Raw genomic sequence first — 27,818 nt, forward strand, 5'->3', positions numbered from 1 at the left:
CCAAACAAGAAGTCCAAGTCGACACAAGTGGCCTTGCCCGGCTCAGGCACCTCGCCCTGAGGCGCGCCCGACCGGGCGGGGTGGAAGAAGGACTAAGGCATGCTTCGCCCTGTCTCGCGCCCGACCGGGCGCAAGAGATGCTCTTGAAGGAAAAAGGCGGGCCCGGCCGAGCGATGCCTGCCTGACCGGGCACGTGTCTTGGAAAATTATTTCCGGCGATTTTACTTAGTTTCTAATTGGGATTTTTAGAGGCTTTGTATAAATACGTTTTTAGTTTTTTTGATACAATTAACTCTTCTCTTAGCTTTTCTCTCTCTACAACTTAGTCTCTAGCTTAAACTTCTCTCTTGTTTCTCTCTCTACAACTTTTTTCTTTAATTCAATTCATAATTTCCGTTAACTTTGGTAATGATTTCTTCTCTATTATTTTTAGTAATTTAATTTCTTTAATTCATCATGTCTTGTTTATTTGCTTTGATTAGTTTAGATTTAATTATGTGTGAGTAGTTTTCTTTCTAGGGTTTTGTGGGGATCCATGATTAATATGAAGGGGTAATTTATTATTGTTGATTGTCAATGTTTGTTTAATTTCCTATTGATTGATTTAATGCTATGCAATTAGATTAGGCCTGCTTTAATTGTATGAGTTTAGCAATATTGATTTGAGATTCGACAGATGAGAATTGATGTTTAGGCTTAGTTTCAATAGGCTGGTTAATTTAAATGGTTAAGTCAAGATTCGACAGATGTGATTTAGTACCAGTAGATTAATTCTGCGATTGTAATACATAGAGAAAGCCCTTTATGATCTGATTAGTTGATGCATTGATGATTGAGTATTGTGTTTTACCCCGAAATATTATTTATTGGTGAACCTATACCCTAGGCTTTTATTAATTGATTTCTCCCTACTTTCATCTCCCTTAGTTTAATTTATCATATCTATAATTTAGTTACTTAATAATTTGGATTATTTAATTTGGAATAAATTAATTCGTTTCCTTGTGGTTCGACCCTTCTTCCCTATTGGTGGACTTAGGAATTATTTTTGACTAGGTGATACGACTTTATCCTGTCAATGCCCACATGTCCCACTCTTGAATTGGCTTCATTTATGCATTAAAATGTTATCTATCTTTCTTTATAATTTGTAGCAAGATTCCACCCCTTGAGGAATGATGAGTGGAAGGATGGTTAGTCCCTCCATCTCCCCCCCCCCTCCCCGGGTGACTAGGGTTTGATTTCTCATCCCCTCTCCTGTAATAGGAGGGGGATTCCCCAGTTTTTATTTTACCATAAACAATTTGACTTTCACGTTTGCCGATGCGTAACTCTAACTATTAATTATATATTTAACTATTATTAAATAAAATTATAAAAATATGATATTATGATAATATACATTGTGACGAATCTAACAATATCTCATTCGACTCAATTTCGCCTTTCAGTGAATATTGACAAATGTCATAACAATAAATATATACTAAAGCATAGTCTTTTGTTTTTTTTAATAGTGTAACTATGTGAGGAGGGTTACGGTAGGCCAGTGACAGCCAGTATAAAACTTCGTCACATCCCATGACATGAGCCAAACAGATATTTTCGTGGGGGCGTTCCCTACTCAGCGACGCGCTGCACTTCCTAGACCCGGGTGTAGTGATAAGTATGCAAGGGTTGCTAGGTCGTCGCCCAGAAGCGACGCGCCACATTGCCCGAGTGTGGTGTCAAATGAGCAAGGGCGTGCCATTGGGGCGTTCCCTACTGAGCGACGCGCTGCACTTCCCAGACCCGGGTGCAGTGATAAGTATGTAAGGGTTGCTAGGTCGTCGCCCAGAAGCGACGCGCCATATTGCCCAATTGTGGTGTCAAATAATCAAGGACTTGGAGTTGGGATCAGGAGGGAGCGTGGGAGAAAAGAATTTAGTTTGCGGATTGGTTCTTGGAATGTGGGGTCTCTTACGGGAAAATCAGCAGAATTGGTAGAAGTAATGAAAAGACGACGCGTGAACATCATGTGCCTCCAAGAGACAAGATGGACAGGAGAAGGAGCTCGAGGCTTGGTTTTGGGGTATAAGGTATGGTATGTTGGGCAAGAAACGAGCCACAGAACAAGGAATGGTGGAGCTAGGAACGGAGTTGGTGTGGTTCTCGATGAGAGGTTGGCAAAAGAGGTGATCGAGGTCTATCGGAAGAACGATAGGTTGATAAGGCTGAAGTTGCTATGTGGCAAGGAGATTGTGAATGTTATCAGTGCTTATGCTCCCCAAGTGGGTTTAGATGCAGAAGAGAAACGACAATTTTGGGAGGACCTAGACGAGGTGGTGCAGGGTGTCCACCACTCAGAGAAGTTATATATTGGAGGGGATCTAAATGGGCACGTTGGGGCGAGCCGAGATGGCTATGAGAGTGTCCATGGAGGCTTTGGGTATGGGCAGAGGGACGCCGGTGGTGAAGCTATTATGGATTTTGCCCAATCATATGATTTAATTTTGGCTAATACTTGGTTTAAGAAGAGGGATTCACACTTGATAACTTTTCGGAATGGAGCAAATGCAACTCAAATAGACTTCCTGCTCACAAGGAGCATAGATAGACAAAGTTGCATAAACTGTAAGGTTATCCCAGGGGAGAGTGTGGTCACCCAACACCGGCTATTGGTAATGACTATTCGTCTGAAAGAGAAGACGAAGAAAAAAGTTAGACAAGAAGAACCAAGGATAAGATGGTGGACCCTAAGGGATGCAAAAGCTAAGGTTTTTACAGAAAAGGTAATTGAAGAAGCGGATTGGGATGGAGAGGTGGATCCGGACATGACCTGGTTACGAATGAAGAACTGTTTCCTAAGAGTGGCCAAAGAGGTCTTAGGGGAAGTAAGGGGAAGAACTTCGGTACAGAGAGATACTTCGTGGTGGAATGAAGAGGTGAAAGCAGTAATTAAGCAAAAAAGGGAATGCTATCAAGCCTTAGGAAAATGTAGGAGTGATGAAACCTTTGCAGCGTATAAGGAGGCTAAGAGTAAGGCAAAGGCAGCTGTTCGCCAAGCAAAAGAAAAGGCATATCAGGAGGTTTATGAAAAGCTTGATTCCAAGGAGGGAGAAAGGATCATTTATAAGATGGCAAAGAGAAGACAAGAGGCAAGGAAGGATATTGGCATGGTGAAGTGTGTCAAAGATAAGAACCAAATGGTCCTAGTGCAAGAGGAGGGCATCAAGGACAGGTGGAAGGGGTACTTCGATGAATTATTTAATGGAAGTAATGGAGTTGTGATAGGAGATACCTCTATGAGTGATGAAGAAATCAACATGGAGTATGTGCGAAGGATTAGGAGAGTAGAGGTGGAGATTGCACTGAGGAAGATGAAACCTAAGAAGGCGGTTGGCCCTGATGGGGTACCGATAGAGGTGTGGAGGTGTTTGGGTAAGATTGGTATTGATTGGTTAACAAACCTTTTCAACAAGATATGGACGGCTACAAGGATCCCACAAGATTGGAGGAAGAGCACCTTGGTCCCGGTTTATAAAAACAAAGGAGACGCTCAAGATTGTTCTAACTATCGAGGAATTAAGCTTATGAGCCATACTATGAAGTTGTGGGAAAGGGTGATTGAACAAAGGTTGAGGGCATGCACAAGCATTTCAGATAACCAATTTGGTTTTATGCCTGGGAGATCTACTATGGAGGCAATCCATTTGATAAGACAAATGATGGAGTTTTATAGGGTAAAGAAGAAAGATCTTCATATGGTCTTTATTGATTTAGAGAAGGCATATGACAAGGTGCCAAGAGAGATACTTTGGTGGGCAATGTTGAAGAAAGGTATCCCACGAAGGTATGTAGACCTAGTTAAGGATATGTATCGGGATGTGTCAACAAATGTGAGGACATGCGGAGGGTTGACAAAAGATTTCCCTATTACAATCGGATTGCATCAAGGGTCTGCATTAAGCCCTTTTCTTTTTGCAACGGTTCTAGACGAATTAACTAGACCAATTCAAGATGAGGTTCCATGGTGTATGCTGTTCGCAGATGATATCGTTTTGGTGGATGAGACTAAGGATGGGGTTAATGTCAAGTTGGAGCAATGGAGGCAAAGGTTGGAATCTAGAGGGTTTAAGCTAAGTCGGAGTAAGACTGAATATTTGGTATGTCGTTTTGGCACTCAGAGGGGGACAAGCAATGAAGTGGTGAGTTTGGATGGAAAGGATTTGACCATGAGTGAATGTTTTAAGTACCTAGGGTCGATCATCCAGAAGAATGGTGACATTGATCAAGACGTGACCCACAGGATTAAGTCAGGGTGGCTTAAATGGAGAGCGGCCACGGGAGTGCTATGCGACCGCAGCATTCCCTTAAAGTTGAAGGGAAAATTCTACAGGACTGCCATAAGACCAGTGTTGCTCTATGGTACAGAATGTTGGGCTTCTAAGAAAGAGCATATTAAAAAGATGGAGGTTACGGAAATGCGCATGTTAAGGTGGATGTGTGGAAACACTTTAAGAGATAGAATCAGAAATGAGGTTATTCGCAAGAAAGTAGGTGTGGCGGGCATTGTAGATAAATTAAGGGAAAATCGTCTGCGTTGGTTTGGACATGTAAGACGGAGACCCGAGGGTGCACCGGTGCGAAGAGTGGAAGAGTGGGACCATGGAGGGATTAAACGAGGAAGAGGGAGACCAAAGATGACTTGGTTGGAAGGAGTGAGGAAGGATATGAAGTGCATGGATTTACGTGAGGATGAAGTTTTGGATCGTAAGGGATGGAGGAGAAAGATTTATGTTGATGACTACACGGAATAATCAAATTTGGTTCATGTTAGCCGACCCCACTTTTGGGATTAAGGCTTTGATTGATTGATTGATTGATTGATTGATTGTAACTATGTGAGATTTCAAAAGGGACAATCGAAATGCAACTAAGGGAATATGTTGTCACGGGTATTCTCCTAATCAAATATGGGCGTCAAATGGGTCACTAGGCAACAAGGCATGATCGTGCCTAGGGGCTTGCCCGTAGTGCTTGACAGCGCGTCAACGCACTTCTCTCTATAAAGATTTATTTTATATGCCTTGAATCTCTAGTGAACACCTATAGATAGTAACATAATAATGGGTAATATAAGGCCCAAACGAAACCTGTCCAAGTGGGTTTAAATTTGGAGACGCACCGTATTTTGGGCCAAATAATATCGTGGAAGTGTTAGTTTTCCAAGATGAGATCCCAAAATATGAGTTTTGGCAGTAAGAAGTCCTAAAAATGGGGGGAGATCTAGAATATTTCGTACTTCACTAAGAGGTTCTTTTGAGTAGCATTCTAAAGAGGATGACTCTAGATGATGATCTTTTACATAATAAAATGTTTCTACGGTGTTCTATGTATATACATGTGTTGTAATGTTCTAAAGTGTTTTATGAGTGTCTTGTACATTCTAAACATAGTAGTGTGTAAAAACCTCTTTGTAGATAAGTTCCTTTGATGGTGGGAACATGGTAGAAGGTAATTAAAAAACCCTCCATTTGAAGAGGTTAGGAATTTTCTAGAGAGAAAAGTTAGGAGATTGGATGCCTATTTATAGGCTATCCCATTTATTTGTAATATTAGCCAACACCATCAAACACTTGTATTCTCTTTTCAAAGCAATCATATAGCAAAATTTGGAGAATCTTGACTAGAGTTTAACGGGTGTTATTCTAATAGACCGTGTACAAGGGGTTTTCGAAAATAAGTCAGCACTTAACAATTTGCTACCATATAATATATATATATATATATATATATATATATATATATATATATATATATATATATATATATATATATATATATATATATAGGCTTAGGTTATATTTTAGATTCACATGACAATACATCTATATTTAGACCATCATACTTCTTTTTTGAAGGAAATTCCTAAAAAGGTAACTTGTTAACTACAAAAATTTTAAAATTAGAAATCCTCTATAAATTATTTTATAATTATTTTTTTTTTCACTACAATTTCCACTTTTACTTATTTATTTATTTATTATTTGCTTCCTTTCACATCAATTACATTTAAAACTAAGATATAAGTTATGATGGAGAGAGTATAAAATTATAAATTTTAATTTTCTTACCTATTCCACTTACATATTATTTTACCAAATTAAACGCTAAAAATTTCATAAGTCGATTTGTTGTAATTTAGAAAGCAATAGAAACAACAGTGTCACGTTTTTCTCAAAAAAAAAAAAAAAAAAATAGTGTCACAATATAAAGTAATACTTCATCCGTTTTTATTTTATTGCACCATTAGGACTTTTACACTATTCACTTAATCTTCTTTGACCATCATTTGTGATTTATACATTAGGAAAAATATAATCACGTGAGATCTAATTAGATTCATATCGAACTCTACTTTTAAATATCAAATGTTTATAATTTTTACAAAAGTATAATTGAAGATATTGATAGCTAAAGTAATGCATTGACAAGCGTAAAATCCCTTATAGTGCAATAAAAAAAGAACGGAGAAAGTATACATATTGCCTATAAAAAAAAAAAAAAAAAAAGAAAAGGTAAAAAATTACGTATAGAGGTTATAAAACACCTCGTGGAATAAACCCCAATTACGTAGCTTCTCAAATATTCCTCACATTACATTATATAATATAAGTGCAAATATCAATAAATTACAAAAGAGTTATATTTGCATAAACAAAAATGCCTACCGATTAACATCTCTAAATTCATTATGGAGCTTGAAAACTAAGAGTCCAATAAAAGAGAAAAAAAAAAAACCCTGTCTACACTATATCATATATCCCATCTCTTCTTTACTCGAAACATCAAAACTGAAGATTTTATATCATCTTGAGGCACTTGAAGCATGAACTGCACTTTCATTTTCATTGGCGCAGATTTAGCTTTACCACCTTCATCTCCAACCTGGAATCAAGAAAAAATTGTAACTATATGCATTTGTTTAATTCAAATTTATTAAAATCCTAGAATGATAATAACCACTTAGGGAATATGAGCATTCTTTGTAAAAACTAACTAAGTAGGATGTTGGAGGATTAGTCTCTACACAGTAGCACTATTTCATATATATATATATATATATATATATATATATATTGCCTGCTTAAAAATCTTTTAAACACTCATTCTGCCCCTCAAAAAAGAAATTAATTTGATAACATGATTCAAGGCCAATTAAAGAATGAAACTAACAAAATGAAGAAAACACTTGGTCGAATAAGGAGCTATCATAGTCATTCTATAAAGAAATTTACATAATAATTTTTGTCGCGTAATTATCCTAAATGTGTTCCGATTTGATGCGTGGAATTAAACCCTTAAGGAGCAGACAAGGTAATCTCTAGCTAATTCCTGTGTATGATGGTATCTGACCTTTTTTTGGTGTATGCTAACTCAAGGAGGGATTCTTGAGACTCTCTGTACTCAATAACGTATGACAGACATAGGAATCACACATGCAAATAGTAAACTTATCTAAACCTACTATCTACCAAACAGACATTTTTAAAATACTATTATTCCCCTTCCCTAAAACATTACCTTGATGATGGCTCAAGGATAAAATACAAAGCGAGCTCTTTGCACATATTTATCTCGCAAAAATAATCTTTCATGAAATTAGGAAATCCAGAGGATAAAAAAAAAAAAAAAAAAAAGAAACCCAGGATGTTTGAGCAAGGAAATAAACCCCATCAAGAATATAATTGTTAAACTATTTATAAAATGATTACGAACAGGATAATTTGTAGAGGCAGAAACATCAACATTCTCCTTAAAAAGGAGGTATCAACCTTTGTCACACAAGAGTCCACTATTCCCATTTTACAGCTTATATGTTTGAAAAAATCTTACATTGAAACCCATCAAACTTCTCATTGGTGTGATGTTTACTCGAGAGGTCCATATAAAAGCACATTCACAATAAAAGATAAATCAAAACCCTTAAGATTTCAACATTATGAAAGCAATACCCAATACTACATAGCTTTACTCTCTAAGATCCTAGTTTTGCATGTCCCAATGGATTCATCGAGGAGATTAGAGTGCAAAGCCATTTTATTCCACTTTCAGCAGCAATTTGTGAGGCTGTTCTAGTGTCTAAACCCACTTAGACTCTAACCAATAACCATAGTCAAGAATGAGATCCCAATTAAACTATTATTTCCAATTCCCTTGAGCCACTAAGGCTATGATGCTCGGACTTGGACACAAGTGTCAAATGCAGGTAAGAATCCAAAAGTCTGACATGAAAAATTCTTTGCTAGAGGGCACGAGGAAGTGGTTATGAGTTATCTGTATTAAAATATAAATAAAGAGCATGGGACATGGATACTTTCCTTCATTATAACTTGTTTAAAGATAAAAATAACCCACTTTCTCCTTTTTGACCAAAATTAAGTGTCTAGACGATCATACTGCTTGGGGTGTCAAGTATCAATCATGGGTACTTGGGTTTGGGATGAAACACAAAATCATTGTAACAAGGTGCAATATCCCTTTGTAAAACTCTCTCCATCCCACATTAGTTCGAATTATCAATATACAAAGTTTTAGGGAATAAATTGTGGTTGGATTACTGATTGTTACTTTAATGGAAAAATAGATGTGATGGGAGTTACTGGAATATTTGTATGGTTGTTTTTAATCAAAAAGTAGGTGTTACAATGAGATAGTAGGCCCAAAAGAAAGGTAGGAAATAATTACTATTTTGTAGGACAATATCAATACAAGAAAGTTTTCAAGCTATTCTAGGATGGAGGGAGTGTAGTTAAGAAATCATTGCTTTATTTTGACAAGCTTTAAGCAAAGGCAATAATGGAAAAAACCCCACAGTCGGTCATTGATTTACAAGTTTGAAAATCTTAAACAAAAAGGGTTCCACAGAAAATAATTGCGGGAGTGTTATGTTAGTACGTTTGTACAATAAGAACTATGTTAGCATAATGCATATGCATGCTGGAGCAAGTTTTATAGACAGCGTCAGTAAGCAAATTAAAAGACAAACATTCAACCTATTTTCATCTTGGGAGAAATGAAATCAGATCAAAAGAAACCAATTTCTTCTCCAAGTCTTTTATCAGAAAATTATGTTCGTGGTCTTTCTGTTTTATTTATGTACGCCTTCATTGACCTCAGCTATCCTAAACATTAAAATTACTATGTAGATTTTTTAACTGTTGTGAAGCATTTTCTGCAGCAGATTGATTTTAAAAAACAAATCGTTCTCCACATAATACTCAGTATATTTTTTAAGAGAGAAGATAATGGTTTCAAGTAACCGGTTTTCTATGCCCAAAAAAAGACAATGATTTGATGATTCAGCTGTAAAATTGATCCACAGCAAGCTTGATGGACAAAAATGGAATGATAAATCCCAGCAATTTTACAAGATGTATGCATCTATCTCTAATTCAACTTTGGAACTTAATAAAATCCACCAAAAGAACCTTTTGGCTGTGGTCATGTATCCATCCTCCATGTGTCTTCAGTTATCTTAATATCACAATGATATAGCACCAACTAAAAAAAAAAAAGGGGTGGGGTGGGGGTGGGGGATCTCCAACCAAAAAAGGGATCCGTAGCTGACACATCATTGCAAAGCTAAATTTGGATGAACAATTGAGTATATATGTTGGCAAATATCATTAGCAGTGGATTAAGACATGAAAAACTTACCCAAAGTGACGCCCATCCAAGCCTGACCTCGGAATCATACCCAGCTTTAAACTTATAATCTTTGCCAACAGTATGCTTGTACGCAGTACTCCAATAATTTGTATCAAAGTCGTACCAGTAACTGGAAGCAATTATTTTACGGGGTAAAAAGAGGACCAAGTGAACACGTAAGTTTCTTTTTTCCAAAAATTAATTATAGTCTATGTCAAATATTTAAAGGGAAATCAACATATACAGAGTGAAGGATGCACCTTAATTTGTCTGAAGGACCAAAGCGTCGCTTGAATGCAAATGAAACAGCATTTGAAGGCAAAGAAATGCTTGGAATAAATGACATTTCATCATCCTGCACAGAATTCAAAAATTCAAGTCTGGGACAACAATACAAGAGAAAGCGGAAAAGGTATAACAAGCCGGAATGTGGAAGTCAGCTCAGAGCCAAGTCAGATCCCTGTATCATTTCCTCCAACAAGTTGATTACATACAATAAAGTATTGGTGATAAGAAAATTTTTAAAATGAGAAAAGGGAGCTTCCGAACAAGATAACAGAAGCAAGAGTGTGCTAGAAACCCTACCTTATATGAGTATCTTAGTTTCAAAGTTTCATCACAGTACACAGCAGTGCAAAGGCCATTGAGAATTGAACCTTTAGCAATACCACTTACTGACAAAACTCTTTTCAAATCTTCATCATCTTTCTCAACTAATGAAACTTCACCACAAGGAAATGTTAAAGTTGCCTTTGGCTGCAGCATCACAATCACAGAATAAAGTCATTACCATTCAGTTGTATTAGGACAGCAACTTAAAAGAGAACATAATGAAACTCCAAAGCGAAGAACTTAATCTCCCCTACGGGCCCCACCCCCTTTCCCGCAATCGTAACCAACAAAAAAGGGAGCTGACTGTTGGCATGCAACTAATTCTAAAATTTAAAATATTAATTTTAAGAAAATACAGAACCATCCAGAATAAGCTTACAAATATGGACAAGGGCAAAATAGTGACAACCAACTGACCTCACCAAAACTGACAAATGAAAAGAAAAAGCCATTAAATCAGTATTTTGGATCACCAACTGCTAAAACTAGCCAATTAAGAAATAGGACATACTAAGAACCAAATGAGCTCACCAGACCAATAGAAGGAAAATCAGTGGCCAGTTCAAATTTGTAGCCTGGATCAGAGAGATTTGCTGCCAATGAGACTTCTCCTTGTCGTGCCTGTAATTTTGGAAGTTCTGTCAGTGCAGATATCAACAGTCACAACAGTCATTCTTAAATAAAGCTTGTAGCTGATGATGACATCACAGCCATCAGTAGTGTGTCAAACACCAAATAAGAAATAGCAATCCTCTTAAAAAGAGATGGGCAACAATTACATGGACCAAAATCAAATAGCACATGCAGTATTCTCTTTTAGTACTCACCAAAATTTTCTTTAAGTATACAAAGTGTCTATTAAAATGTACTTTGACAGTAATTGTACATAACAGCACAACATAGTATAAACATACAGAGAGAACCACCTGTTCTTTCCCTTGTCACACATCTCAGAAAGGCATTGATAACATTGAGCTCCAACTGAACATTTCAATGCTACCAAATATTGGAATTAAAGTATTAAAATCAAACAATGATTTATTCAATGCCTTAACATTGCCAGACAAAGAGCCCCTTTATTTACAATTTATATCTTAATGATAAAGTTACAAAAACGAACAGGGACAAAGATGGACAAAGTTTATGGCTCTCTTACTGTCTTACTAATTTTCAATTCAAAGAGCATCATGAACTCTTCAAAAGCAGCAGAAAATTATATTTTTAAAAATATTAATATGTATCACCAAAAAATTTCCCCTGGGGTGATAGCAGACAAACACCAATAAAATAAATCACCCAGAATATGGCAGGAATAGCTAAAGGATCGAGGATCGTCCTGCTTCAGATCTATCAACGAATATGATGTACCAGGTAATTTTCAAGGTATGTGAAAATAAATGGTTCTGGAGTTGTCCAAGGTGGTAGTTTGAATGTGATTAAGTAACTGCTGTGCAACATATCACATATAGTTGAGAAGAATATTCAATTTGTATGAAAGAAGAATCTGATTCCCTAAAGCAACTATGTGCATCCTTTCACCCCCCCCCCCCCACCCCACACACAACCATCATCCACCCAACCCTCCACAATAAGGAATAAAGTGAAAAGGAGATTCATTACATACAAAGCACAGTGACGACTAAAAAAAAAGGATGTTTTATTTTATGATCTGCTTAGCTGCACATAATCAAATGAATAGTCAAAATAAGAAACTATATCTAAAACAAGGATAATCTCAAGCTCTCCAAGAAGGTACTACAATTTCCCTAACACATCTAGCATCCTAGTCAAAATAGCAAAACCAATTACAGAACAATCTCAAAGTATATGCAAAATGGACAGATAGCTTTGTAAAATAATTTAGATAGTTAAAATGAACATCGCATGAAAAAAGATCATCTAATCTGAAGGAAGAGAGAGAAGGTGGAGGGGCATCAGAGACCTTCGCATCATAAGCAGCTCTCAGCTGCAATCTGGAGCTAATGTGGAGTAAACCTTTAACCAGTGAATTCTTCTCATTCAAATAATAATGCATAGAGAAGTTCCTTGTCAATAAGCTGAGTTCAGGCCTGTAGGTTTCACCCTTCTTGTTATTCTGGTTTGATTAGCATGGGTGCCTAGTCAAATGCCAATTGAAGCTAAAAAGGATCCATACTACGGCTCTCACACAGAGTAATGTAGCCCATATATAACCTCTAAACTCAAAGCTTATAGCATATTATATGAGCAAGTAAGCTTCAAAGAGTAATGACCAAGATCAGCATAGAACAAGTTCAATTAGTTTAATCACAAGTCATATGATATCGACTCTATTTTTTATTATTATTATTTTGAAAAAAAAATTCATCAAGAAATCCTAAACTTAACCATCCAAAATTAAATTGATGACCTTTACCTAAGGGGGAAAAAAATAAAAAGAGTAATGACTCTTAATCTATACTATTTGGATAGACAACAATAAAAAAAATAAAAGATCAGCTGCCAGTTAAAAAGACGACAAAGATTGTTGGTTTTGATTCCATACGACATATTCACAAAAGGAAAATCCAACATCATACGAAGTATCTTATTGTTTAAGGTCTGAAAATGAGTAATTAGTACTCTGTATTATAGGGAAAAGCCCAAGTGACATAGCAACATATAGAAGCATTTAGTTTAAGTATTAAAAAGAAGCAGATGTTTATAGCATATATTGGGCCAAAATTATGGATATTCTTCAAAAAATAGCCAAGTTGGACACTTGGACGTGTACCCATGTTAGACATGGTGCCTTAGTCCGAATAACATAGGTAATATTTAGACAAGGTGTCATAGTTTCCAAGGGAGCCTCAGTCTCACTCAGAAGTCTAGTTTGGCACTTTTTCCCTGTAGCATCTCAGCAAGAAGACAAATGTGCTACCAGTCATTAGACCTCCTTGCTCTACCATTCTTTAAACTCGCATTATAAATATAATCTTTATATGCAATATCAAAATTGCTGAACAATTCACAAAAGTCACTTTCTCCCTAAGAAATCACCACAATGACTAAACAAGGCGCCATGCCGCCATTACTGAAATGACCAACACCCAAGAGATGCATTTTCGTGATACCATTCGTCAAATAGCAATTTGCTTTCCATTAATTTAGCTACAATCAGAAGGTAAAAAATGACAATCTTTCGCAGCACAACATCACAGATATTGATCAAAACTCTAAATCCACCACAAGAAACCTAATTTCGAGTCAATTCATAGAAACATATTCCAAATTTAAACAATCTATCCTAAATTCCTACCAAAAAAAAAGTACAATTTACCATAAAACCAAATTCAAGTACTCCAACCATTAACAGCCACACCCTTACCACCAAATCATCAATGGCGCAGGCGATCACGAGTGCATGCAACACTAATTAATTCATTATGAACCCTAAACCAGCAAATCATCCGAAATTTCAATTCGATAATTCCCAATTCAATAATTTCCAATTCGATAACAAACTCCAAAACAATAATCAAACATAATAGAAGAAAGAAAAGAGAATAACCTGAATATTATGAGCAGCCTTAAATTTAAGATTAGGGCCAACATCAAGGAACCCTTTAACCAACGCATTCTGCTCCTCAACATCGTAATGAATAGCAAGATGCTTCGTAATAAGAGCGATTTGCGGCTCAGCAATCTCGCCTTTAGGATTATTATGGAAAGTGAATTTCAATTTCGCCAATCCATTGAAAAGCTTCGATGATACTTTGTGGAAGAACACTGAGCTTTCGCTATCGAATTCTGTTGTTACTCGCAACGGCGGACGTTTCTGGAAGGAGAACAGCCCAAACGGCGGCGATTTCTGCGACGACGGCGACGGCGGAGGTAGATTTTCCGGCGAAGAAGACGGCGGCGGAGGTGGTGGGGTTTGGGGTTGGAATTGGATGGAGGAAGGGCCACTGAAGAGGATGAGGGAGTCTTGGGGATTAGGGTTTGGAGGTGATTCGGTGGTCGCCATTGATGGAGGTTTGAGGTTGAGGAGAGTGAGAGTGAGAAGGAAAGAGAGTGGATGGAAATGGTTTGAGGAGAGAGAAAGTTGGAATTTTTATTTTGTTTTTTGTTGGTGAAAATGTAAAAGGAAAGGGAGAGTGAATACTGATGATGAGGAAAAAAAAGGAGGGAGAAAATTTAAAAATGGCCCATGCAGGTCTCGAACCTGCGACCTCCGCGTTATTAGCACGGCGCTCTAACCAGCTGAGCTAATAGGCCAGTTCGGGAATTTGCGAGTTGGATTTAAATATTGTTCAGATTTAAGAGATAAAAAACGTTTAAAAAACTCTTTCTAACGGTAGAAAGAATTTTCAAGGTCAAAATATGGGCTCGGTATCTTACAGGTCAACTCTACTTCAGTTAAAAAGTTAGGTTTTTAGTAAAAAAAAAAAAAAAATTACTGTATAAAGTGTCTTTAATGGGGTTGAAGAAGAAGTTACGCCAAAATTACTCTTGTCATCAATGACAATAACAAGTGTCTGTTTGTACTTTTAACCTAATTATTTGGTATAATATTGTACAATATAGTTCATTCTCTTCTCAACTCTTTGCTTATTGAAAAACATCACATCTATCAAGAAGCAAATCCAATAGATGATAGAGTGGAAAATGTAGTTCATTAAATAGCAAGCGTAGCCTTCTTAGTACCTCACAAATTGATATTGCATATTGTTTATGGTTTTCTTACTTCCTCTTTTTTTCATGAAGGAAACCATCTCTATAGCATGTATTTTAATAAAGAGGTTAAATAGGGCCAGTGAACAATTGGCTAAAATAATTGAACTTGAACATTGTTATACTACTCGAACTCTTCATTTTTATTCAAAGATCCGTGTCGGACCCTTATTACTTGGACATGAGTAACACTTGGACACTTCACTTTTAATTGAAAATCATGAAATTACTTTACAAAATAGCTGAATTGAACGCTTGAACAACCAAACCCGAGTCCATGCAACATATCAAAGAACACCCGTCTCTCTTACCGATGTTTAAATTAGATAGGCTAATTTGTCCATTTACCTCTTATAATCATTTTTCTTAAAGATGCATGCTTAGTAAACATATTACACTTGTTTTAAAAACAGAGGAAGTATTAGGTGTATTGGAAATTTCGCCAATAAAATGTCTTTTTTACATACTAAGATGAGCTTCTTTGCCTTTCTCATTCTCAAGGGTTTGAGTTTTTACAAAGTTAAATGACACACTTGTAACAATAATTCTCTCTCTCTTTTTTTTTTTTTTTTTTTTTTTTTTTTTTTTTTTTTTTTTTTTTTTTTTTTAAGAGCAAGAAGCCCTTTCCAAATGAGAAAAAAAATCAAGTTTATAAGCCTAACTAACAATTTATGGTTATTTTAGCTAATAAATGAGTAACTTTGTCATATAAACGAGGGGTATCATTATCATTTCAATTTTTTAACAAAAAAAGGTGGTTGATGTACAAATTTTGTAAATCAGCCTGATTAATTGGGTCTAACAAGAGAACTTGGTACTTTTAGGTCATCTCTAGCCGAGAGAGAGAGAGAGAGAGAGAGGAGGCGCCACAAATACATTACTTGCCTTTCATTGTAAGTTCTTCATTCACATCTCTACAGGTATATAATCCGAGGTTCTTGGTCTACTTTCTACATTTTTCTTTCTTTTTTTTTTACCCCCTTTCAGAAGGGGAGAAGGGGTTCATAAGAACAAATACGCACAATACATTTTCGACATCATCTTTTCCTGGAAGCAAATGACACTCAAAGCACAAAATAGGATTAAAAGCCAAACCAACAGTTCGCTCTAAAACCCTGCCATTAACCCACAAACAGAGCGGCAAAACTCCCCCTCACAAGCACCCAACACACAGCCACACACTGACATCGGAAGCACACGAAACTGAAGAACTCAGCAACCAAATGTGGGGCAGGAGGCTTATTTTTAAGCAGTTGTATTGACAGCAATTGGCCTCCCTCTGCCCATAGAAAACCCTCTGGTACCATCAGGCATACGAGGACCAGGAGGCTGCTGCTTTGCTACAATAGGGTGCTCTGCGTTCATTGCATTGTTCACAGGTGGGGAGCCCACATGGTGCCCCCTATTATTTTGGTGATGATTATGATGACCCCTTCCACGCCCCTTTCCGCGACCCCGATTACGACTCTTTTTCTGCCCACCCTCTTTTTCTAAGATTGGCTCCTCGGCCTGTTCAATGACAGTAAACTCTAATGATCAGCTGCTATAGATATATATAAGAAATTATTTATTTATCAGCAGATTGCAACATCATTTGTCAAGGCCAGTGAAAAAAAACACCATGAATATACCAACAAGATAACAGAGATTCTAATCCGTAAAGAAAGAAGATTCAAAATTTGGAAACAGATGAAATAAAAAGAATCTCTGGTATCAATTCAATTCCATTGCTATTCTCTACTTGATCAGTTATATATAAATATCATAAAATCAATTAAATTGATTCAAAAACATTTTTAAAAAAATAGCAATGCCTTTTCACCACCAGGGACATGTGGACAATTGGATTTATACTTCACAATGACATAACAAAGTACTCTCTCTGTTTCATTATATAGAGAAGCCTTAGCCAGCTAGCCCAATTGACAAGAAAAAAGTGGATACTCTGGGACTAAAAGTGGATACTCTGATGACAACATCCACATGGATACAAGTTATAAAGAGAAGACAAGAATGCTTACTTGCTCATGAGAGTGGACATCACAATGCCCAGAAAGGTTTTCTGATTGTTTTTCATTTTGGTTTTGCTCAGACGTGGATACATCTTCTTCTTCACATGTAACTTCACCTTCATTCCCAGTTTTCTTTCCTCGTGCTTGTGCATTCTTAGACTGATAACACCAAAAAATACAAAGATAAAAATTATAAGAAAACCAGGGACATTAACAAGTAATATGGAGCTTAGCAAATTCATAAATTCACATGACATCTATACAATGTAAACTTCAATATGAAGTATAACTCATCAAGTAATATTTCAAAACAGGGTACAAATGCTGTAAACTAAAACTGTATCTTTTAACTGGATATTTATCCCCAAAGTAAAATATAGGTCTAGTTTGCAGTTTTATACTGGAGATAAAAAATTGATAATAAATAATTGTTTTTATGTGGATCTTTAGGGAAGGCCAGGAAGGGATGATGTATACAAGGGAATGATCAATAGTGTACACAAAATAGGATAATTTATTTTGGCCAAAATACATATAGGATTAACTAGTAATTCCAGCCATTCTCGGTTTTTGAAATTAATAGTAATTGAAATATATAAGTCTCTAGAAAAATGCAACTCAATAGTCAATGATAATAATAAGTTAATATATAGATAATGAAGTTCCTAGGTATATTAATGATTTTACCAAAATAAAAAACATAAATAGGGATAAAGTAGAGTTTAGGAGGGAAAATTCCCTCTAAAATACTCCACTTTAGTGTAGGTATACAAGGGAAGAACTCTATGGAACGGACTTGAGCAAAAAGGAAGGAATATTATAATGAATGGAGGGGCTGAACAAAGTTGAACTGCTAGCTAGGGGTGTTCAAAAATTACTGATCCCATCTGAAAGTACAATCCAAAATTTCGGATATCTGATCCGGTTATTTAATTTCGGATATTTCAGATTGGATAACCAAATAAATTTCGGTTTTTGGATCGGATACGAATCGCAAATTTTCCGAAAATTTCTATGACCAGATCCGAAAATTTCTGATTGGATTTGCATCGCATTATCTCCGATCCGAAATTTTAGGATATTCGGATTTTAGGATCAGATCCGGTCCGATATCTAAAAATGAACTACGCTACAGCTAGCACTATATACCTATACTAATGTGGAGTTCTTTAAAAGGAATAATCCCTCTTAAACTCTACCTTATTTTTACTTTATTTTTTTAGCAAAATAATTATCGTGCTTAGGAATTTCATTATTTATATTTATAATATTTATTATTATGATTGAATTTTGATTTACATTTTTCTAGAGACATCTATATTTCAATTACTATTACTATTGTATAAATTTCAAAAACCGAAATTAACTAGAATGAGCAAAATGCATCAACAGACTCCTCACTCACAAAGCAATTCTCTGTTGCAGTGCAAGAGAATGAGAGATTATACAACTCTGTAAAATAATGAGTATGAAACTACAACCTACAATGCTCAGCTTAGGACCTGCGCACTTAGAAAGGATCAGAGGAGCCTTTTAGAAATGAAAAGAAGGAAAAAGGTGTTAGGAAACATCTACCCCAGGTTTAAGCAGTGAGCGAACTCTCAAGCCATTCCTCCAGTTACCCTCATCATTCAGCTCAACAATCTGCAAAAGGTAAAAGATTTTTTTTTAAGTTAAAAAAAAATTAACTTCCAAGCAACTGTAGAAAGTAAAGGGAAAGCAAGTTTTCTCAGAGAGATAAAACCTGAAAGGTGATCAGATTCATACCGCTTTTTCAGCCAGCTCAACTGTTTCATATTCCACAAATGCATGCAGCTAAACAAAAGAAACAAAATAGTTGATCAAAACAACAGCCATTAGAATATTAGATCTGCCAAAATCCAGATTAACTTCAAATGTAACCAGTACAGTTTGTTGAGCACATTTGAAACATTTTTTTAGCTACCATAGTATATTACAGCATCAAATTGGTGCCATGGAAAAAATATACTCACTTTAAGTACCAAAGTTATATAGTAATAACAATGTAAGATCCCTATCCAATTTATTTTGATATTTTTCGTACTTTGCATCAAGAGAATCAAAAGAGCATTGGTCAAGTTATCAGTCATAAGGAATATTATCTAGATTTAAGACGGGTAAACCAATAAATTAATTATATAAAAAAAAAATGGTACAAGGAAATTGCATCCCAAATGAACGCAAGACCTTCTATTACCTTGTTGCAGTACAGCATATTATCGGTTTTTGATGGCCTAGATGCAGAGGAAGCACCATTGTTGGAAGGTTGAGGCTGACAGGTACGAATACTCTTCACACTGGAAAAGGAGAAAAAAACTCAATTAGATTCATAGAAACTTGAAACTAAAACTCTCTCTGAAATATATTCATTATGATTCTTCCAATCAAGTTCAAAATATATTCATTACAAAACTTCCAATCAAGTTCACTAGTAGTTGTGCTATTTAGGTGTAAGGCTATGTTTAATTGACCTATTATTGTGTTATAATTTACACCTTAAAATCCCTCTGTTCCTAAATAATCACATAACCTGCCCTATTCAGCCATTTCGGAATGACTGAATCACTTATATGGCAAGGTCCTACCATTTATTATCATTAATTCTTTTCTACCCAGGGGGACCCACTTTCCCCACTTGTAGATTATAAACTATAATACTACTTTCCATACCCCAAACACAAGCTCTGCTAAAACTACGTGTATCAGTAACAGAGGGAGTAATATTGTTACAAAAACAACAATCGACACCTTAATCCCAAAGATGGGGTCAACTACATAAACCAATATTTCTTCTATCCAATATATATGTTCCTGCAAATCAAACCTGTTCATGTCCTTAACTTCTTTCATCCAAGTCATCTTTGGTGATCCCTTTATTGGTGGATCTTATTACTGCCTGACATGCCAAAACCAACTCAACCAGTTCTCCCCTTAATTTATCTTCCATGACCGCAGCTCCAACTTTCCTGTGCTAGATATTATTTCCTTTGTTTCATATTAGTTAACGCATTTCATTTAGGTATGGTTGGCAACGCATACTTTAAAATATAATACTACTTATCTTTAATTATGTATTAGTAAATATTATAACAGTTTGATATTTGGAAAATAGACCCTGAGTCAAATCTAACACATGACTATGTTTTTTTCTTAGAACTAAATCACAATAGAAAGTCAAAATTAGTCATGCAAATAGTGCACAAAGTCAAATCAAGTCAACTAAAAAGAAATGGAGGAAGGTTTTTTTTTTTTTTTTTTTTTTTATAATTTTTTTTTAATTTTTTTAGGAGGAAGTATTATTCATAAGAAAAAGCAATTTATGGTATTGGAGAAAGCAAAGTACATCAAGAGGACAAGCTGTCTCCCTTAAAGAATAATTTTAAAAACCCAATCATATAAAGATGCTAACAAGGTAACCTATCCCACGAGGCCACGACAGATCATGTGGAGCAGCACTGCCATAGTAAACTTAGTAATTCTGCTGTAGCTAGGTGCTTTATAAATTACAATGTAGCCATCACAGCATTTCTCCACAGAATCTTTTCCCTACCTCAAACATTCAAACATTCAAAACAAATCTGGAAACCATATTGTAACCATTACTGCATTTCTTTACAGAATCTTTTTCCTTCCTCAAACCCTATAAAACAAATCTAAAAACCAGTCCTGTATATTTGAAGGACGTATGCACGTATCTAAGCAAGTATGGAATCAAACCACAAGACCTATGCTACTCCACCACCATTTTCCTGCCAAAGCTATATGTTTCAAATCACCCTTCCAAACCCCAAACCTCTCATGGAGTCTTAGACTTTCTATATCCCAGCTTGATAATCCTTTCAATACTCAATTACCATTCCAAACCCCAAACCTCTCACAGAATCATGGACTTTCTAAATCCCAGCTTACATGATAATCCTTTCAATACTCCAGAAGCTCCAGGCAACAGGAAATCCAGCATCAACTTGTCAATCTTAATGGAGGGATTATGACAATCATCTTTTTTATTTACAATCTATTACTTATTGACCACCCACTTGCCAAAGATGGGTAGTTGTTTCAAAGTTATTGAAGATGCAATATTTCCCATGCTACTTACTATGTACAATTAATTTGCTTATCATTCATTATATAATAAAAATAATTATCTTATCATTATATTTGCATAAAAATGCTTATTTTTATTATAACTATTATTCATGATATCATTTGAGTTAAAATCACACACACACACAAAAAAAAAAAAAAAAAAAAAAAAAAAAAAAAAAAAAAAAAGGAAAGAAAGAATCTGATGTGAAATGATTATTAAGGTCCAGATGGTAAATTATGAATTGTAAGCCTTTATTAGACGCTCAAGTACCTTCCCACAGCTGAAAAAACCTTCATGAGCTTCTGGTGACAATGATCTTCAGGTAAATTTTCAGCCACAATGATACGAGCCTATACATGAATGCCAATAAATCAGAATCATCAGATGTCAAGGAAACCAAGTCTACAGACATAAGACAGAAAACTTTCTAGTATAAAGGTAGAGCCCATCAGTTTATATAGAGATATAAAAAGCTTGCAAACATATAAATCTAACGCCATACTTGCAGCTCTTCCATATCAGACCCAGTTAGAGGATGCAAGCGCTTCACTTTCTTCCCATCTTCACTAACTATCTGAGGAGGCAGATAGCCATACAAGATCAGTAAGATCAATGAGAAGCAGGGTGGATTAGAATAGAAGATACAACAGCAGAAAATAAAACCATGATAAAGCAATACCAAGCATTCACAAAGAAAGGAAGCTATCAAGATAGATTTAGGACTTACAAGCTTTGTTGAGCTCCTTAGTATAGCTGCAAGCTGAGAATTACTGCTTATGAGAGCCTTAATCTTCTTAAAAGATGCAACCACTGATATAGGTACTACATAGGGATTGTAACCAGGAAAAGGTCAAGAAAACAGGACAATTCATAAAAGTAAAAATACTTCCAAAAGATTAACAAAAACAGAATGTATCCAAGGAAAACTCTACAGCACAGAAGCGATGAAAGAATGTACTCATCATAATAAAAACAACTTATTGAAGATCCGAAGTTGGTTAACAGTGTGAGAAGGTTGCAAAGTCCAGGGTCTAACTAACTTAAACACGCAATGTTAATGGTTACAAAGTTGGAGCCAAGTCAGCTTGCACTTAGTTCAATTGCATTTACATTCGCTCAAATTAAGAAAGATGTGAGATTTTTAGCAAGTATTAAAAATTGAATGTGCATATTTTTTAAGCGAAAATGTGCAACATTAACTTAAATTATTTAAGAGTGTGCATCTTTTTATTATCAAGCTAATTATTTTTCCCCAAGAAGTAGTCCTTTCAGTATACAAAGGGGAAAAATGCACATTAAACTTTAAAAAAATGCACTCTTCATTTCAAAAATGCAGTTGCATCCTTGTCATTAAAAAAAAAAGTATATCCCACTAGATCTCTCCCCTATAAAATAGATGATTAGAAGGTACAACAATCATACCAAATCCTTCAGGATCCTTGTTGATGAACCTTATTAGGTGATCAGTAGTAGCCAGGTTCACATCACTGAAGTAATACTCCACCTAAAAATGCCTCCTTTCGTTAGACTGTGAAAGACCCAAACAACGAAAAAAATGTGCTATTTGTTGCATATTAAAAATACATGGAAAATTGATTCAAGGACAAGAAAATAAATCTACATGAGAGTTAAGATAATTCATAGCAAACAAATTATGTTCAAGTTGGAGTGCAAATGATAACAAAGGTTGTACATATCCCTCAGACTCATTGGATGAAAAATATACAATTGAGTCCTACACTATGTTTAACTTCACCTTATTTAAGTATCTTATACTTATTTTAGATTAGATTAGGAAAAAAAAAAAAAAGGTTCATATCAGACTAGAAAAACTACTATATCTGATACTTAATTGTTTTAAATGCAATTTTTTATTACTAAATTTCTTTAATTTTGCAAAGAATTTTTTTTACCAAAACTACATATTTGAAGAATACACATTGATATAAATCAAATAAGACCTAACTTGATAGTGTTGATACATTTTTTCACTATAGATTAGTGTACATATAAAGTCAATGTTTAGTCAAATCAGACACTTAGATTAAACGAAGTTAGAAAAAACAAATTCACATCGAATAAAATAAAAGTTCACATAAGATGAGGAAAAAAAAAAAGATGAACTAAACATAAGACTTAAATGGACATTTCCCCTCTATCGTAAAGTTTAATAACCCCTTACGGATTGTTGTTACTCTCTTTCCATACAGTAGTTTTTTAAAAGGGTAACTATTATCTAATATAACTTACCATCTTTGCTATTCATCAATGGTTATAAGAAATAAAAGTTAATAAATTATCATGTAATAACTTTTTTTTAAGTAATAAAGAATTATAACCGAAAGACACCAAGCTGTGCTAAAGAGGGGCGAAGACAAAAAGGCTCATACTCTCGAAGTTTCGAGCTATTTCATTATAAAAGAAAATTCAAATGGCTTTCTTTCAAAAAAAAAAAAAAAAAGAAAATTCAAGTGGCTTTCAAAATTTAAAATGTGACTTTCTATGAACTCAAAACCTTAACTCCTTTAATAATGAAATGACTTATCCACAAAATTAACAAATGTCAAGTTTTCCTCAATAGTCAAGACTTAACACTAGATTCCAGCAATAAAATAGCTTCAAAAAAAGAACTTTACCTTCACAAGAGCAATATATACAAAAATGCCTATTATTCTATCTTCCCAAGTCACCAAGTGCATCACCAAATACCTAACAGAACCATCTTCCATACTTTAGCAAGCCAACAATTCTTCATCCTTATTTTCAAAAAATAACTCAACATTGACAGATTGACAGGAGCAATCTCTAATTCTCTACAAAAAATGCCTAGGATTTTATCTTTCCAACCGTATCACCAAATTCATTAACAGGACCATCTTCCACACTTTAGCAAGCCAACATTTCTTCATCCTTATTTTCCAAGCTACAAGAACGCCCTTTGTTAAACAAGATAGCGCCAAAAACAATCTAAGTTTGAAGAGTTAGGATGCTTAACTGACTCTTAAGGCTCCTCATTAGATCAAAAGAAATCATCACTAGCTTCATCATAATTCATTTTATTGAAAGAGCAGTTTCTTTCATCAACCTATCACCCTTCCTCACCAAAACAAAATATGACATCTTATGGTAAGTTTCCTACACCTAGCGTCCAAGATGGTTCAGATAGTAAGTTCTGATATAAGGCTCTTCAAGATGAATATTAGAACCATACCATCAGCTTAGAAGGATACATACATAATTATAAATCACATTCTTGAGGAAATTTTGTCCTCTTGCTGCATTCATATATCATAAGAAAATTAATATACACAAGAAGTAGCAGAGTGCTATAATAAGTTCACTCTTTCCAATTCCAAAGCTATTTCCTTCCAATTCCAATCCGCAAATCTATTTAATTAACCAGCCTATACCATGTCAACTTCACTCAAACAAGCTTATCAAACTTTCTTGCAAGCAATGTTGTGTCAGGGTCAGTGCCCTTACAAGTCACAACGACATCAACAACTGAGACTTGCCTTTTTCTATCTGCTTCCCACATAAGTTTTCATGACACACAGTGTGTCAAGCCCATATAACTCCTACTTGATGACTCAGAGAATTTTGCAATAACAGCACATATAGCTTCCTAGTTTGCACATCATAAATACCTATAATGAATTAGATTTGACCATTCACGCATCCCAAAAACATCAAACATTGTTAAACATACTTTGCCACACATTGCAATGCAGCAAGTGAACTTCTAAATCCATAAGCCTAATGAACTTGCTTATCTTTGACATGCATTGCATAGCCAACAATATTCAATGGCTTCCTAACTATTTTTTAACAAAAAACTTTTACAAATTTTTTACCATGATTCCTTCTGGACATGATTTTGAGATATAAGTCATATAACACTTACCATGGTGGGACATCAACTTCAATTACTTTTTTATACAAAGACTATACTTCAAATGGAAAATTAGTCAAATTGGTATTTAAAAAAACAATTGTTTGCCATATTAGCATAAAAAAACCGCAAAATTATTGGTAAATTTAAAATGGGGTGCACAAGGAGTTAAGTTCCTTCATTTCATATGTTCAACTTGTCATAATTACAATTCACTATTTTCCTACTCTCCTATATTTTCCCTTTCCCAACTAGAACCAAAAAAATTGGTCTACTTCAATCATTTCTCACCACACTTTACCAAATATCTGCCCACACTAAATGTGTCTATGCCTATAAACAGTACCATCACCCAAATTCCCAAAATCATTAAATCAAGGCTCCGCTTCATAACTATGCAACCGAGAAACTTCCTTGCTCTTAATTTTCATTACATCAATCATTATTCACCACACTTTATTAATAATCTGCCCACACTAAATGTGTCTATGCCCATACAAAGCACCATCAGCCAAATTCCCAAAATCAAGGCTCTTCTTCATGATTAGGCGACAGAGAAACTTCCTTGCTCATAATTTTCTTTACATCAACACAAAAACAGCCCAACAGAGAGCCAACTACGGACATACCCAAAAATCACCAGATTCACCACCCAAGGTATCAAAATTCTATCAGTGAATGTCATACGGGTGTGTGGAGTAGATGTAGCTTTATTTAATTTAGTACTTTAGTCGTGAGAGTGGACAGGAAAAAAAATCCAAGTGTAAAAATCATAAGTTGGAGGGAAATAGGCATGATACTGCTGTATACTTCATATTTGATTTTCCAACCCAAAAATGTATGTATTTGCCTCTCATTAGATTATACTGTACCAATGCCTACGATTCTTTCATACCAACATGGCAAAGAAATTAGTTTTAAGTCATACCAATGAATCAAATGTTTGATAGGCAAGATACAATCTAACAAGCCTATCCGAGTATCTGTTGATCCAAGATAATAAATCTGCTTAACCAAAATGATTTTGGTATAGAGCTAATGAACTTGGGCATGACCTAGACTAAATTTGACATACTAGCTTGTAAAACAAATGTTCCCTAAACAATTGGTAAACAAGAAAAATGCCATCAGGTAATACCAAATTCAATTCATAACACAATATTTAAATCCTAATTTAGCAACAATTCCCAATACTGATTATAACCACTAAATCATACTAATTTGCCACCATATACATACCATTGATCAATAAGTCAGTTTGATAAAAACATACAGATTAACATTTAGCAAAAAAAATTGATTAGCAAATACACACCTGATTAATGAGTTTCTGAGTATTCTCATCAGACAACCCATTATGATTCTTTGCTGCACCATTACTCCCTTGCCCATGATCCTTATCCTGCTTATGACCACCTTGACCCGCTCCATCCTGCTGCTCCCCGCTTCGGTGATGCTTCGGTTGATTGTGATGATGATTCCGATGCGAATCATTCCGATGATGATGATGATGCTGATGATCATGATGATTCTGATTATGCTGGTGTTGCTGGTGCTGCTGGTGATGATGGAGATGATTCATGTGAGGCAACGGAATAAGCGGAAACGGCGAGTTGACTTGCGGCGGAGGATAAACATGCACCAACGCCGGCGGCGGAGACGGCGACGGCGACGGAGAAACGATCATCACTCTCGGATCACCACCACCAATAACCGAGCTCGGCGGCGAAGGAATCGTCTTCTTCGGCTTAAACTCCGGCGCTTGAGCATTTAGCTTACTAAACGACGAGTTCCGAGACAACGACGACGAACCTGAGTCTTCTTCAACGGAGACGGTTTCAGGAACCATGGAATCGGCTAATTGAGGTTGATCGGGAGGAGAAGGAGAAGAATCTAGGGTTTTTTCTGAGGATTGATCCGCCATTGTTAGGGTTTTGAAGGGTTTAAGGGGGAGAGATTGACTCCCCCTAGAAGAGGAAAGACGAAAATTGAGGGAAGAGAGAGAAACACAGTAGAGAGAGAAATCGGGGTGGAGGAAGATCGAGACACCGTTAATGGAGGTTTTTATAGGGAGGAGAGAAAGAAGACGGCGAAGCCGGAGGATTGTGGAGGAGGAAGTGGAGTGGGGCCCACTCTTGGTTTTACTCCATTTTTTTTAATTTTTAATTTTTATTTTTTATTTTTTTAATATTTTTTTTAAAAGGAAAAAAAAAAATGAAAAGAAATGAGAAGTGGATTGAGTTATGAGAATGATTGGTGGTGCAAAGATTGATTGGGACAAAGGGGTAGGGACCCACTAATATGAAGAGGGGGGCAGTGATGAATAAATCTAAGTAGTGTGGTCTGTGTTTTATTTGATTGTCATGAACTCGTAATAGTGGAGATCACATCATATAATTTCTATTTTTTGGTTTTGAATTCTTCTCTTTTTTGATTGAGTTTTGTGCATATATGTAAATAGAAAAGTTAATCCTATCTAGAATGACGTTATCCATGTTCGAATTTTGTTTAAAGTTCGATATTATGATTCGATATGACACCGTCTGCATTTTATATACCTGAAAGTCAGTTTCATAATCAAATAAATAAATTTTAAAGCTTCAAATAAAATGATGATAATGATTATAATGAACTAGAATAGTATCATGAACCAAATGACTCATCACTTGAACATGACTCAATTGACTTGATCCAAATTTCCAATTGCCCATCACCACCATTACTAATATCACTAGAATATGCATATGTTTTCCCTCCCGACTATCGTAATAACAATTACATGTCTAAAGGTGAAACTAAAAACATC

General features: G+C 35.5%; 2 protein-coding genes and 1 non-coding gene across 4 annotated transcripts; all 3 read right to left on the bottom strand.

Moving 5' to 3' along the window:
• Window positions 1–6,616: 6,616 nt before the first annotated feature.
• On the bottom strand, window positions 6,617–14,397 carry LOC145582956 (outer envelope pore protein 37, chloroplastic-like). Its single transcript, XM_081640027.1, has 6 exons — window positions 13,835–14,397; window positions 10,837–10,926; window positions 10,279–10,449; window positions 9,954–10,048; window positions 9,703–9,823; window positions 6,617–6,930 (listed from the first exon to the last, which is right to left on the bottom strand). Exons 1-6 carry the CDS (start codon window positions 14,288–14,290, stop codon window positions 6,799–6,801), a joined length of 1,065 nt encoding a protein of 354 aa, XP_081496153.1. The 5' UTR covers window positions 14,291–14,397; the 3' UTR covers window positions 6,617–6,798.
• A 70-nt stretch (window positions 14,398–14,467) lies between these two features.
• On the bottom strand, window positions 14,468–14,541 carry TRNAI-AAU (transfer RNA isoleucine (anticodon AAU)). The gene has a single exon. It is a non-coding gene; the product is annotated as a tRNA-Ile (tRNA).
• Window positions 14,542–15,857: 1,316 nt separating this feature from the next.
• On the bottom strand, window positions 15,858–27,201 carry LOC145582957 (la-related protein 6B-like). Of its 2 annotated transcripts, none has more exons than XM_081640029.1 (10): window positions 26,328–27,201; window positions 22,543–22,624; window positions 21,844–21,942; window positions 21,623–21,690; window positions 21,391–21,470; window positions 19,228–19,327; window positions 18,777–18,824; window positions 18,585–18,653; window positions 17,019–17,168; window positions 15,858–16,506 (listed from the first exon to the last, which is right to left on the bottom strand). In XM_081640029.1, exons 1-10 carry the CDS (start codon window positions 26,934–26,936, stop codon window positions 16,243–16,245), a joined length of 1,569 nt encoding a protein of 522 aa, XP_081496155.1. In that variant the 5' UTR covers window positions 26,937–27,201; the 3' UTR covers window positions 15,858–16,242. The 2 variants fall into 2 exon arrangements, with proteins under 2 accessions (XP_081496155.1, XP_081496154.1); XM_081640028.1 differs by having other exon boundaries at window positions 21,623–21,694; window positions 21,848–21,942; window positions 26,328–27,200.
• Window positions 27,202–27,818: the final 617 nt, after the last annotated feature.

Source organism: Chenopodium album, chromosome 15, assembly GCF_948465745.1.
Source record: "Chenopodium album chromosome 15, dcCheAlbu1.1, whole genome shotgun sequence".
Taxonomy (NCBI): Eukaryota; Viridiplantae; Streptophyta; class Magnoliopsida; order Caryophyllales; family Amaranthaceae; genus Chenopodium; species Chenopodium album.

Bases quoted from the DNA above. Each gene is read 5' to 3' on its own strand.
- LOC145582956 (XM_081640027.1), bottom strand. From the start codon at position 14,290: ATGGCGACCACCGAATCACCTCCAAACCCTAATCCCCAAGACTCCCTC. The intron at 10,450-10,836 runs GTGAGCTCATTT...GTGATGCTGCAG, and splicing joins ATTTTCCTTCTATTGGTCTG to CCAAAGGCAACTTTAACATT. The intron at 6,931-9,702 runs GTAAGTTTTTCA...TCTTGATTCCAG, and splicing joins TTGGATGGGCGTCACTTTGG to GTTGGAGATGAAGGTGGTAA.
- LOC145582957 (XM_081640029.1), bottom strand. From the start codon at position 26,936: ATGGCGGATCAATCCTCAGAAAAAACCCTAGATTCTTCTCCTTCTCCT. The intron at 22,625-26,327 runs GTGTGTATTTGC...AGGCATTTTTAG, and splicing joins CTCAGAAACTCATTAATCAG to GTGGAGTATTACTTCAGTGA. The intron at 21,471-21,622 runs GTATGGCGTTAG...ATTCATGTATAG, and splicing joins CTGATATGGAAGAGCTGCAA to GCTCGTATCATTGTGGCTGA.